A 12,239-nucleotide genomic window follows, 5' to 3' on the forward strand; every position below is an offset into this window, starting at 1 on the left:
CTCTCTAGCCTTTACTCTCCTGAAGGGTTTTGAGGAGAGGAGAGTTGTGGGCAGAGTGACACTTCAGGAATATGGTCCCTGCAAGAGTGAGTAGTAGAGGTTGGATGGGTGACAGACTGGAGGCTGAAAAACCCGTGAGGAGGCTATCATAATCTAGCCATGATAAGATCAGAGCTTATATGAGGGTGGCAGCAGTTTGGATTGAGACTGTTGTGCAGTTAGAAACAGCAGGATCTGTATGACAACCAATTCCACTGATCCCCATGCATAGGATGGGGAGGAAGAAGCCAGGAGTGCCCCTCCCTGAGGTGTAAGCTGAAACAATCAGAGTGAAAGACCGTAGAGGAAGTAGAAGGGCCAGGTTATGGGAAGAAGGAGACTCTTCAGCTACCTTGAGGCAAGCGGAAGGTGAGCAGGAATCAGGGAGAGCTCATGCTATGGACCCTGGACATATACAGGGCAAAGGGAGGGATCTAAGAGAATCCCTGGAGGTTTGGAGTCCTGCAGCTAGGACTCTGAAGGAATGAGGCTCCTCCTAAAGAGGAGAAGAACATGAGCCCTAGAATACCTACAGGGAAGTACAGAGGGCCCTGGAGAGGGAAGTAATAGACTCAGGGAAACAGTAATGGATTTGTTTTGGTTGTTACCTTGTTAAGAAGCCGCGTGGCCTAGTGGGTACACAGGCCTGGGAGGTAGAAGGACCTGGGTTCTAATCCTGGCTCTGCCACTTGTCTGCTGTGTGACCTTGGGCAAGTTACTTAAATTCTCTGTGCCTGTTACCTGATCTGTAAAGTGGGGATGGAGACTGTGAGTCCCATATGGGACAGGGACTGTATTCAACCCAATTATCTTGTATAATAATAATAATTAGAATAATAATAATGGTTTTTGTTAAGCACTTACTATGTGCCAAGCACTGTTCTAAGCACTGGGGTAGATACAAGGTAATCAGGTTGTCCCACGTGGGGCTCACAGTCTTAATCCCCATTTTGCAGATGAGGTAACAGAGGCACAGATAAGTTAAATGACTTGCCCAAAGTCACACAGCTGACAAGTGGTGGAGCCGGGATTAGAACCCACGACTTCAGACTCCTAAGCCTGTGCTCTTTCCACTAAGCCATGCTGCTTCTTTACCTTTCTCTGTCTATCTCCTCAGCACTTAGACCAGAGTCTGGCACATAATAAGCGCTTAACAAATACCATAATTATTATTAATTATGATTATATTAAATGTTATAGAGATCTCAGATCTTGATGTTCTGCCTATGGTATGGGGGAGTAGCTCCAAGTGCTGGGGAGACAGGTGACCTGATAAGCCAGGGGCTGGAGTGCTTTGTCCATTAGCTTCCTGCAGCCAGCCCCAGGAGGCGGATGGTAGGTTTGTCCCTACACCTCTGGGAAGATCTTGGGCTTCATCAGCCAGTGGGTCTTATAGGCAAGGAACCTGTGCATTCACTTCAGAATGTGCTGCATTCCCGCCCATCTCCTTGCTTGTTGTACTCTGTGCCCCAGGGGAACACAATAGGCTAGGAGAGAGTGTGAATGGCTCTGCACAAGCCACTAGCACTGGGATCAATTCCTCCACACAAGTTCTTGATTCAGAAGCCTCAGGACTAAGTCTGATCCGTTGCCCTTCGAGGGAGACTCTGTCATCACCATCACTATTGTAATTGCAGAGACAATCAATCACTTAATAATAATGATGGTATTTGTTCAGTGCTTACTTTGTGCCAGGCACTGTATTAAGCGCTAGAATCAATCATTGGTATTCATTGAGCACTTACTGTGTGCAGAGCACTGTACCAAGCACTTGGTAGAATACAATAAAGTTGGTAGACACAACCCTCCCCACAAGGAATTTAAAACCTAAAGGGGGAGATAGACATTGAAATAAATTATGGTTATGTACATAAGTGCTGTGGGGCTGGGTGGGGTGAATATTATAATAATAATGTTGGTATTTGTTAAGCGCTTACTATGTGCAGAGCACTGTTCTAAGTGCTGAGGTAGATACAGGGTGATCAGGTTGTCCCACGTGGGGCTCACAGTTTTAATCCCCATTTTACAGATGAGGTAACTGAGGCACAGGGAAGTTAAGTGACTTGCCCACAGTCACACAGCTGACAAGTGGCGGAGCCGGGATTCGAACCCATGACCTCTGACTCACAAGCCCGGGCTCTTTCCACTGAGCCATGCTGCTTCACCGAGTGCTTGAAAGTGCTTGAAAGGGTACACATACAGGTGCATAGGTGATGCAGAAGGGAAAGGGAGTAAAGGAAATGGCTTAGTCAGGGAAGACCTCTTGGAGGAGATGTGATTTTAATAAGGCTTTGAAGGTGGGGAGAGTTGTGTATGGAATATTTGAAGGGGGAAGGAACTCTAGGCCAAAGGAAGGACATGGGCAAGGAGTTGGTGGTGAGGTAGATGAAACCGAGGAACAGTGAGTATGTTGTCGTTAGAGGATGGAGGTGTGTGAACCAGGTTGTTGTAGGAAATCAACAAGGCAAGGTAGGAGGGGGTGAGCTGATTGAGTGCTTTAAAGCTTATAGTTAGGTGTTTCTATATGATAATAATAATAATAATAATGGTATTCGTTCAGCACTTACTATGTGCCAGGCACTATTCTAAGAACTGGGGTAGAAACATGATAATCAGGTTGGAAATGGTCCCCATCCCACATGGGACTCACAGTCTTAATCCTCATTTTCCAGATGAGGTAACTGAGGCCCAGAGAAGTGAGGTGACTTGCCCAAGGTCACACAACAGACAGGTGGTGGATTTGGGATTAGAACTCATGACCTTCTGACTCCCAGTCCCGTGCTTTATCCTCTGTGCCATGTGGAGGTTCTTGGGGATCGGGGAAAAGTGGACTGAGTAGTATTTTAGAAAAAGGATCTGGGCAGTAGGGTGAAGTAAGGACTAAAGTGGGAAGAGACAAGAGGGAGGGAGGTATTTCATCTTGTCTTCAGGACATTTCTACTTGAATGTCTACTGACACATCAAACGTAACATGTCCAAAACAGAACTCCACATCTTCCCATCCAAACCCTGTCCTCCCCTTGAATTTTCAGTCACTGCAGACAACACACCATCTCCTCTGTCTTGCCAACCCATTACCTTGGCATTATCCTCAACTCTTCTTCACTCAACCCACATATTCAATCTGTCACTAAATCCTATCAGTTTAACCTTCACAACATCACTAAAATCCTCCTTCTAGCCTGCTGTGTCCCCCTGGGGCACAGAGTTCATTCATTCATTCATTCAGTCATATTTATTGAGTGCTTACTCTGTGCCGAGCACTGTACTAAGTGCTTGGAAAGTACAATTCAGCAATAGAGACAATCCCTGCCCACACCGGGCTTAGAGTTTAGAAAGGGGGAGACAGACATCAAAACAAGTAAACAGGTCTCAATATAAATAAATAGAATTATAGATATATACATAAGTGTTGTGGGGTGGTGAGAGGGGGAAGGGCAAAGGGAGCGAGTTTGAGGTGACATGGAAGGTAGGGACAGCTGAGGAAAAGGGGTCTTAGTTTGGGAAGGCCTTTGAAGCCGGGGGGGTGGGGACAGAGTGATCGTTTGGCGGATTTGAGGAGGGAGGGCGTTCCAGGCCAGAGGTAGGACGTGGGCCAAGGGTCGACTGTGAGACAGGCGAGATCAAGGCATAGTGAGAACGTTAGCACCAAAGGAGCAGAGTTTGCGGGCTGGGATCTAGAGTGAGGTAAGAAGGGGCAAGGTGATGGAGAGCTTTGAATCGAATAGTGCAACCAGCAAGGAGATGGGCAAGGTTGCAGCATATTCTGAAGTTCCTTTCCTCTCCATCCAAACTGCTACCACATTAATCTAAGCACTTTTCTTATCCCACCTTGATTACTGTATCAGCCTCCTTGCTGACCCCTCTCCCTCCTGTCTCTCCCCACTTGAGTCCATACTTCATTTTGCTGTCCAGAGCATTTTTCTACAAAACCCTTCAGTCCATGTTTCCCACTCCAGAAGGACCTCCAGGGTTGCCCCTCCACCTCCGCATCAAAGAGAAACTTCTTACCATTGGCTTTAAAGCACTCAGTCACCTTGCCCCCTCCTACTTGATTCCTCTTTGATTTCCTACTACAATCCATCCCTTACACTTCACTTCTCTAATACCAGCCTACTCACTGTGCCTAAATCTCGTCTGTCTCACTGTTGATCCCTTCCCCACAATCTGCCACTGGCCTGGAACTCTCTCTACCATCACATCCAACACAGAATCACTCTCCCCAGCTTCAAAGCCTTGTTTAAAATTACATCTCCTTCAAGAGGTCTTCCCCCAACTAAGCCCTTATTTCCTCTTCTCCCACTCCCTTCCGTGCCATCCTGTGCTTGGAATTGTGCCCTTTTTCACCCCACCCTTAGCTCCACAGCACTTCTGAACATATCTGTAATTTATTCATTTATAACAATGTCTGTCCCTCTAGACTGTAAGCTTGTTGTGGGTAGGAAATGTGTCTACCAACTCTGATATATTGTACTTTCAGTGCTCTGCACACAGTAAGCGCTCAATAAATACGATTGAATGAATGACAGATACTACTAATAATAATGTTATTTGTTAAGTGCTTACTATGTGCCAAGCACTGTTCTAAGCACTAGGGTAGAGTCAAGGTAATCAGGGTGTCCCACATGGGGTTCACCATCTTAATCCCCATTTTACAGATGAGAGAACTTCTATTTTTAACCACTCAATCTCCAAGGGCTCCTTCCCCTCTGCCTTCAAACATGCCCACGTCTCCCCCATCCTAAAAAAACCCGCTCTTGACCCCACTTCCCCCTCCAGTTATCGTCCTATCTCCCTACTACCCTTCCTTTCCAAAATCTTAGAACGAGTCGTCTACAATCGATGCCTAGAATTCCTTAACTCCCATTCTCTCCTAGACCCCCTCCAATCTGGCTTCCGTCCCCTCCACTCTACCGAGACTGCTCTCTCTAAGGTCACCCATGACCTCCTTCTTGCCAAATCCAATGGCTCCTACTCCATTCTGATCCTCCTTGACCTCTCTGCTGCCTTTGACACTGTCGACCATCCCCTCCTCCTCCATACCTTATCTCACCTTGGCTTCACGGACTCTGTCCTCTCCTGGTTCTCCTCTTACCTCTCTGGCCGATCATTCTCGGTCTCCTACGCTGGAGCCTCCTCCCCCTCCCATCCTTTAACTGTTGGAGTTCCTCAAGGGTCAGTTCTTGGCCCTCTTCTGTTCTCCATTTACACTCACTCCCTCGGTGAACTCATCCGCTCTCACGGCTTTGACTACCATCTCTACGCAGATGACACGCAGATCTACATCTCCGCCCCTGTCCTCTCCCCCTCCCTTCAGGCTCGCATCTCCTCCTGCCTCCGGGACGTCTCCACCTGGATGTCGGCCCGCCACCTAAAACTCAACATGAGCAAGACTGAGCTCCTCATCTTCCCTCCCAAGCCCGGTCCGCTCCCAGACTTCTCCATCACCGTGGATGGCACGACCATCCTTCCCGTCCCGCAGGCCCGCAATCTCGGTGTCATCCTTGACTCGTCCCTCTCGTTCACCCCACACATCCTATCCGTTACCAAGACCTGCCGGTTTCACCTCTACAATATCCCCAAGATCCGCCCTTTCCTCTCCACCCAAACGGCTACCTTACTATTACGGGCTCTCGTTATATCCCAGCTAGACTACTGTGTCAGCCTTCTCTCTGACCTCCCTTCCTCCTCTCTCGCCCCGCTCCGGTCTATTCTTCACTCCGCTGCCCGGCTCATCTTCCTGCAGAAACGATCTGGGCATGTCACTCCCCTTCTTAAACAACTCCAGTGGTTGCCTATCGACCTCCGCTCCAAACAAAAACTCCTCACTCTAGGCTTCAAGGCTCTCCATCACCTTGCCCCTTCCTACCTCTCCTCCCTTCTCTCTTTCTACCGCCCACCCCGCACGCTCCGCTCCTCTGCCGCCCACCTCCTCGCCGTCCCTCGGTCTCGCCTATCCCGCCGTCGACCCCTGGGTCACGTCCTCCCGCGGTCCTGGAACGCCCTCCCTCCTCACCTCCGCCAAACTGATTCTCTTTCCCTCTTCAAAACCTTACTTAAAAATCACCTCCTCCAAGAGGCCTTCCCAGACTGAGCTCCTCTTCCCCCTCTACTCCCTCTGCCATCCCCCCTTTACCCCTCCGCAGCTAAAGCCTCATTTTCCCCTTTTCCCTCTGCTCCTCCACCTCTCCCTTCCCATCCCCACAGCACTGTACTCGTCCGCTCAACTGTATATATTTTCGTTACCCTATTTATTTTGTTAATGAATTGTACATCGCCTTGATTCTATTTAGTTGCCATTGTTTTTACGAGATGTTCTTCCCCTTGACGCTGTTTAGTGCCATTGTTCTTGTCTGTCCGTCTCCCCCGATTAGACTATAAGCCCGTCAAACGGCAGGGACTGTCTCTATCTGTTGCCGACTTGTTCATCCCAAGCACTTAGTACAGTGCTCTGCACATAGTAAGCGCTCAATAAATACTATTGAATGAATGAATAATGCTCTGCATCCAGTAAGCGCTCAATAAATACACTTGATTGATTGACGATGAGGATGTGAGGGTGAGGAAGACAAAGGGGACCACCTGAACCAATGAAGTCAGAGAAGCAGGTTCAGCTGCTGGAAGGGTCCATAGTAAGTGCTCAATAAATACTATTGAATGAATGAATGAAAGTGACTTGGCCAAAGTCATACAGCTGACAAGTGGTGGAACCAGTATTAGAACCTATGACTTCTGACTCCCAAGCCCGTGCTTTTTCCACCAAGCCATGCTGCTTCTCTATAAATATGATTGATTGATTGAGGGAGGTCAATAAGGAGGCCGATGCAGTAATCACTATAGAATTAGTGCTTGGTTCAGCGTATAGCAGTTTCATGGAGATGAAAGGGAAGATTTTAGTGATGTGGTAAAGGTGGAACTGACAGAATTTAGTGACAGACTATGTGGGTTGAATGAGAGACATGAACTAAGTATAGTACTAAAATTACGGGCATTAGGCGACAAGGAGGATAATGGTGTCATCTGTAGTGATGGGAAAACCAAGGGGAGCACAAGGTTTGGATGGGAAGATGAGGAGTTCTGTTTTGGAGATGATAAGTTTGAGGTGTTGGTGGGACATCCAAGTAGAGATGTCCTGAAGGAATGAGGAAAGACCTCCCTTGATTTTGGAAGAAAGGAGTGGCCCACAGTGTTGAAGGCAGGTGAGATGTTGAAGAAGATTAGGGTGGAAAAAAGGCCATTGGATTTGGCAAGAAGATGGTTATTGCCGACCTAAGAGAGGACAGTTTCTGGAGAATGAAGGGAGAGGAAGCCAGATTGGAGGTGGTCAAAGAGAAAACTGGAGGAGAGGAAGTGGAGGCAGCTGGTGTAGACAACTCACTCAAGTTCAGAGAGGAATGGTAGGAGGGAGATGGAGTGAATAACCAGAGGGAGCTGTGTGGTTAAGGAAGGTTTGTTTTAGGATAGGGGAGACATGAACATATTTAAAAGCATTGGGGAAGCCATTGGAAAGTGGACAGTTGAAGATGACATGTAGAGAGTGAAGAAAGGAGTGGTGCTTTTATAATGTGAAGGGTTAAAAAGCAGAGTGGTGCTTTTATAATGTGAAGGGATAAAAATCAGCATGGCCTAGAGAAAAAAGCACAGGCCTGGGAGTCAGAGAACCTGGGTTTTAATCCAAGCCCTGCCAGTTGCCCACTGTATGACCCTGGGCAAGTCCCTTACATTTTCTCTTCCTCAGTTTCCTTATGTGTAAAAGGGGAATTCAATACCTGTTCTCCCTCCTACTTAGACTGTGAGCCCCATAGGGTACTTGGACTGTGTCCAATTTGATTAATTTGTATTTACCTCAGCACTAGGGCAGTGTTTGACACATAATAAGCGTTTAACACACCTTGACATAATTATTAATTGAGCACAATGCACTATACTAAGTGCTTATTGTTAGCGATAAAAGTAATGATAGCTGGATTTTGAAATTCCCATTATGCTTTTCTGTCTGCTGCTCACCCTTTGAGGAAAGCAGGAAGGGTAGGGACTGTTCTCCCCTGTGTCCAGCTGGGGAAATGGCAGCCCAGAGAAGATAAAAGACTTGTCCGGAGCCACATGACTGGTCAGAGCAGAGCTGGGACCATGTGATTTTTCTCTTCAGCCTGTTGCCTGCAGGCGAGATGGGGAGGCTAAGAGTTCTAGCTGCACCCTTCCGGCTTTCTCACAAGGGAGAAGGGTGAAGGAACCAGTGTTTTTGCTGTGTTGTGGAGACTGAATGGTGTGGGTGGTGCCTTGGCTAAGCCAGGGAACATTAGGGGCTCCAAGGAGACCTGGGCAGCAATGTGGATTTCCTTTTGGAGTTTGGGCAGCTGAATCAGGCACTCAAGACCTCACTGTCTTTCTCTAACAAGATGCACCCCTACAAATGGCTCCCCAGGCTGGATCCTCATCCTTCTCCACAGCCCCCAACCTCCTGAGACCCAGAGTAGAGTGGAGTGTTCAGGCATCAAGCGATGGATGGTCAGTCCCGCTCTTGGGCCTCCAACCTGTCCCTGGAATAGCCCACAGTGGTCCATGGAGTCCCGCTTTCAGCCGGGCTAGTTGGGGGGAATTGCCCAGCCGGGGGCCTATAGGTGCAGTGGGCAGGGCAGGCTGCTCTTACCACTGAAAAGGAAGGGGAGGAGACATCAAGGCCCTTACCTTCTCTCCCTCCTTACCAACTGCAGCAGCAGCCCTAATTCCCATCGTGGTCACTGCTGCCATGTGCAAACTTGCTTTTCCTGGGCCATGCATGATGGATGGCCAGGGTGGCCAGAAAGCTGGGTTTCCAGCTGTCCCGAACCTCCCGTTTACGCTGGTCCTGGAACTGTCCCTAGAATGAGTGCCAGATGGTCATGGGTAGGGTGGAGGGTGAAGAGGGGTGAGCCAGGATCCATGCTGAAAAACCCTCAGAGCCAATTTGTGCAGCTCTATGCAGGGATCTGTGAAACTGTAACAACCCTGGCCAGTCTTTGGGTGGCGCTTTCCAGAGTGGTGGCGCCATACTTTTGCTGTGTTGTCTCCACTTGATCCGGGCATGGAGCAGATGGTGGGGGAAGGGAGACGGCAAGTAAACGCTGCTACTGTTTCCACTGTTCTTCTGCCACTCTCCCGGCTGGTCACCAGGGCTGTGATCCTGCCCCCTCACCCTTCCCTAAGGAGCAAGAGGTTGGTGTTCTGCAGCCTGAAGGGTTTGTAGAGTGGAGAGTGCGCAAGGCCCTACCCTAATGGAGCTTACAGTTTAAGGTAAACTAGGGACTCAGATGGATGTGAGCACTATCACTATATTGTAATATATCATGCTATCACTGGCTGCTCTACTGAGCATGCCCAGAGGGATATAGTGATGGTGGTGACTAGGGCACAAGTGCAGAAGAAAGTTCTAGCTTGGAAGGGTACTACCACGTGAAATTCTGAGCAGTGCTGGGGTAGGGAGGAGTCTTGGCAGGAGGACATCAAGCTGGGGTGGCAAACAGGCAAGTCAGGGGGAGTTAGCACCAATATCCCCCTGTCTCCATAGTGCTCTTTGCGCTGCCTGGTGAAGGATTTAGCTAGTTTTGTGTTGGGTTGGCTTGGTCCAGCCCCTCAGCAGCCTGAGCCTGGCCTGCCCAACTCTCCAAATTGAAAATGATTTGTGCAGGAGCCACGGCCCCCTTCGCCTGCCATTCCCTGGCTGTGGGCCCTGCAGCCTGGTCCCACCCTGAGATCCCCAGAAGCAGTGAAGGGAGATGTCCAGATGTCATTCACATTTAGTCTCCTCCTCTGGTCCCCTGACTTCTTGGCCTGCAGGAGGACCCAAGCAGTAGGCGAGGACAAGGTCCAAGCCTCCCATGCTAGCCAGGATTGACCCTGCCTTGGTTGCCCCCATGGTCCTGGTTCTGCCAAACCTCCCCCCAGCCCTGGCTTTGTCCAGTAGGGGCTTTGACCAGCCAGCTCATCTGGGGAGAGGAAGAAAAGCCAAAAGCTACAAACGTTTCCTGTAGTCTCAATTACTGCCTATCTGACCACGAGGCCCATGGTCAATGAGAGACAGCGCTTTTAAGGAATACTAATCCTAACTAAGCTTCCTGTAGCACCGCTGTCACCCTGGCTTGCTTCCCACTTGTGGATGCTGTTCCAGAGCCAGACCTGGGCAGCTAGAGGATACTGGAGGAGCAATAGACAGCAACAGGATTTCTCCAGCCAGGCCCTCACCTCTGGTTCTCAGGGAAGTGTGTCCAGCCATCCTCAAGTTATGTGACCAGGCACCAAGGGAAGTCACTCCTCCATTAGCTAGTCCAGTAGAACAGGCTGGGAGGTTTCAAGAAACACCTCTGTCCAGCCTAGTGCAAGCAGCGTTCCCCTGAGAGAGATCAGCTATTTCCCCAGGGTGAAACTCTTGGAAGTGAAATGAATCAGTTACTTCTTCGGTGGTAATTTCTGGGGGCTCTCCCTTGTCATCAGTGCTACCTTTTCTGGTCCTGCATTGCACAGCTGGGATCACATGCTAACCTAACCTCTTGCTTTCATTTCAACCTGAAAGACTCTCCTGCTTCAGGAGCATCTCGACTCCGTCCAGAAGGAATTTCTTGTTTTCAACCGAGAAAAGTAAGTAATGTTCGCAGTAGCTCAGATCCTCTGACTTCTGAGCCTCTAAGCTGGGTTCTTCACTGCAGAATGATTCTGTTTGTCTTCAATCTCAGATCTGCTTTTGTGCATTTAAGATGCAAAGAATAAGAGCAGCAATTGGAAGCCCAATCTTTGTGCTGCCCTCTCTTGGGCAAGAGGGAGCTGGCCCATCCCTAGCTTATCCTCCTCACTCGAGTCTCTACCCACAACTTGGTCCATTAGGGTGGTGGGTGGACAGGGGGCAGGTCAGGTATCCTGAAGGGACCCATAGCATGGTAGGAACAGGTCTGACAACCCAGAAATGTGAATCTTCCCCCAGTCCCAGCCAGAACCCGGGTAAAGAAATTTAACACAGGAGTTCAGTGCTCCAGCTGAGGAAGGGGACCCTGTAAGGGGAGCAGCTGCTGGTTAGAACTTGGGCAAAGATGGCACATTCATTCATTCATTCAGTAGTATTTATTGAGCGCTTACTATGTGCAGAGCACTGTACTAAGTGCTTGGAATGTATGCAGCCAGACATGGGGAGATGCTCATGGAGACTGAGCTGGAGAGGGAGAGAACCTGGATTTGGTTGAACTGAGAGAAGCTCACAAAGATGGGAGAAGATTCTATGGCTAAGGAATTCTAAGTGTGTGAGATTCTAGTTCAGTTCCCCCAATGCTCACCATTGGCCTGCTGTGCTGTCTGACCCTCAACTAGCTTTCTCTCTTCCAAGGACCATAAAGGACTCCCAGGCCAGCCAAGGCAGTATAGCCCAGGAACAAACCAACGACAGTGAAGATGGGAGTCAGAACAACAACCTCTGAGACCTGCTTCCTCACTGATGTACCTAAAAGCATCCTGTTCCAGGGACCCAGGAAGTATAACTCTCCTGTCCTCCCTCCCCAGCCTCAGGAGATCTATATCTCTGACTTCCACCAGGAGCCTCTGAAATAAAACAGAATTCTTTCTCTCCTCTTCCTTCTCTGTGCAAAGTCCAGCAGTAGGGAGTGGGGGAAGGGCCACATGACCTGTTCCTGGAGAAGGGTAGCAACTTTTCCCTCCTGAGAAGGGTTAAGGGAAATTCCATTTCCAGGAAATGAGTGGAAAGAGTGTGTGCATGGGGGGAACTCAACTAACATCTCACAGACCCTACCCATCCCGATGCTCTGTAGAAGAGGTCTTAGGTGTTGGGGCTTCAGCCCTCCTAGCTCACCATGTTGGGGCTGACTGGCTCTTCTCATGTGGGACTGGGTCTCACTGGTGGATCCCAGAGGGACAAGCTGGGAACAAGGTGTTGGTGGGACACCACTGTTGTTGGATGGTAGTGGTGTTCTGGGGCATGCATACCTGTGGGGAGGAAGAGATTTTGTGTTTCCAGCAGATAGTATTTATTTTGTGATCCTTAGGGGTAGCTGAGGATGCCCTCTCCCTTGTCAAAAGAAAAGTAGAAACTGCCTCTTCCACTTTTTCACTCTCCAGTGTTTCCTGTCAGGTCCCCATGGGGGACTCGTGCTCAGCAACAAAATAGTGGGAGTATTGATCTGGGCCCCATTGAGTCATATGTTGTTCCTCTTTCTCTGCTG

General features: G+C 49.2%; 1 protein-coding gene across 5 annotated transcripts in view; it reads left to right on the forward strand.

The window, feature by feature from the left end:
• Positions 1–11,631, forward strand: part of STK32A (serine/threonine kinase 32A) — a 75,749-nt gene extending 64,118 nt beyond the window's left edge. For 4 of the 5 annotated variants that reach the window (XM_029049733.2, XM_029049734.2, XM_029049732.2 and 1 more), the window contains 2 exons: positions 10,589–10,653; positions 11,390–11,631. In XM_029049733.2, the coding sequence (XP_028905566.1) occupies positions 10,589–10,653; positions 11,390–11,480 (156 nt within the window). In that variant the 3' untranslated portion in view covers positions 11,481–11,631. Of the gene's footprint in view, positions 1–10,588; positions 10,654–11,373 lie in introns of all 5 variants that reach the window. The other variant, XM_029049735.2, reaches the window with a different exon arrangement.
• Positions 11,632–12,239: the final 608 nt, after the last annotated feature.

This window comes from Ornithorhynchus anatinus, chromosome X1, assembly GCF_004115215.2.
Source record: "Ornithorhynchus anatinus isolate Pmale09 chromosome X1, mOrnAna1.pri.v4, whole genome shotgun sequence".
NCBI classification, from domain to species: Eukaryota; Metazoa; Chordata; class Mammalia; order Monotremata; family Ornithorhynchidae; genus Ornithorhynchus; species Ornithorhynchus anatinus.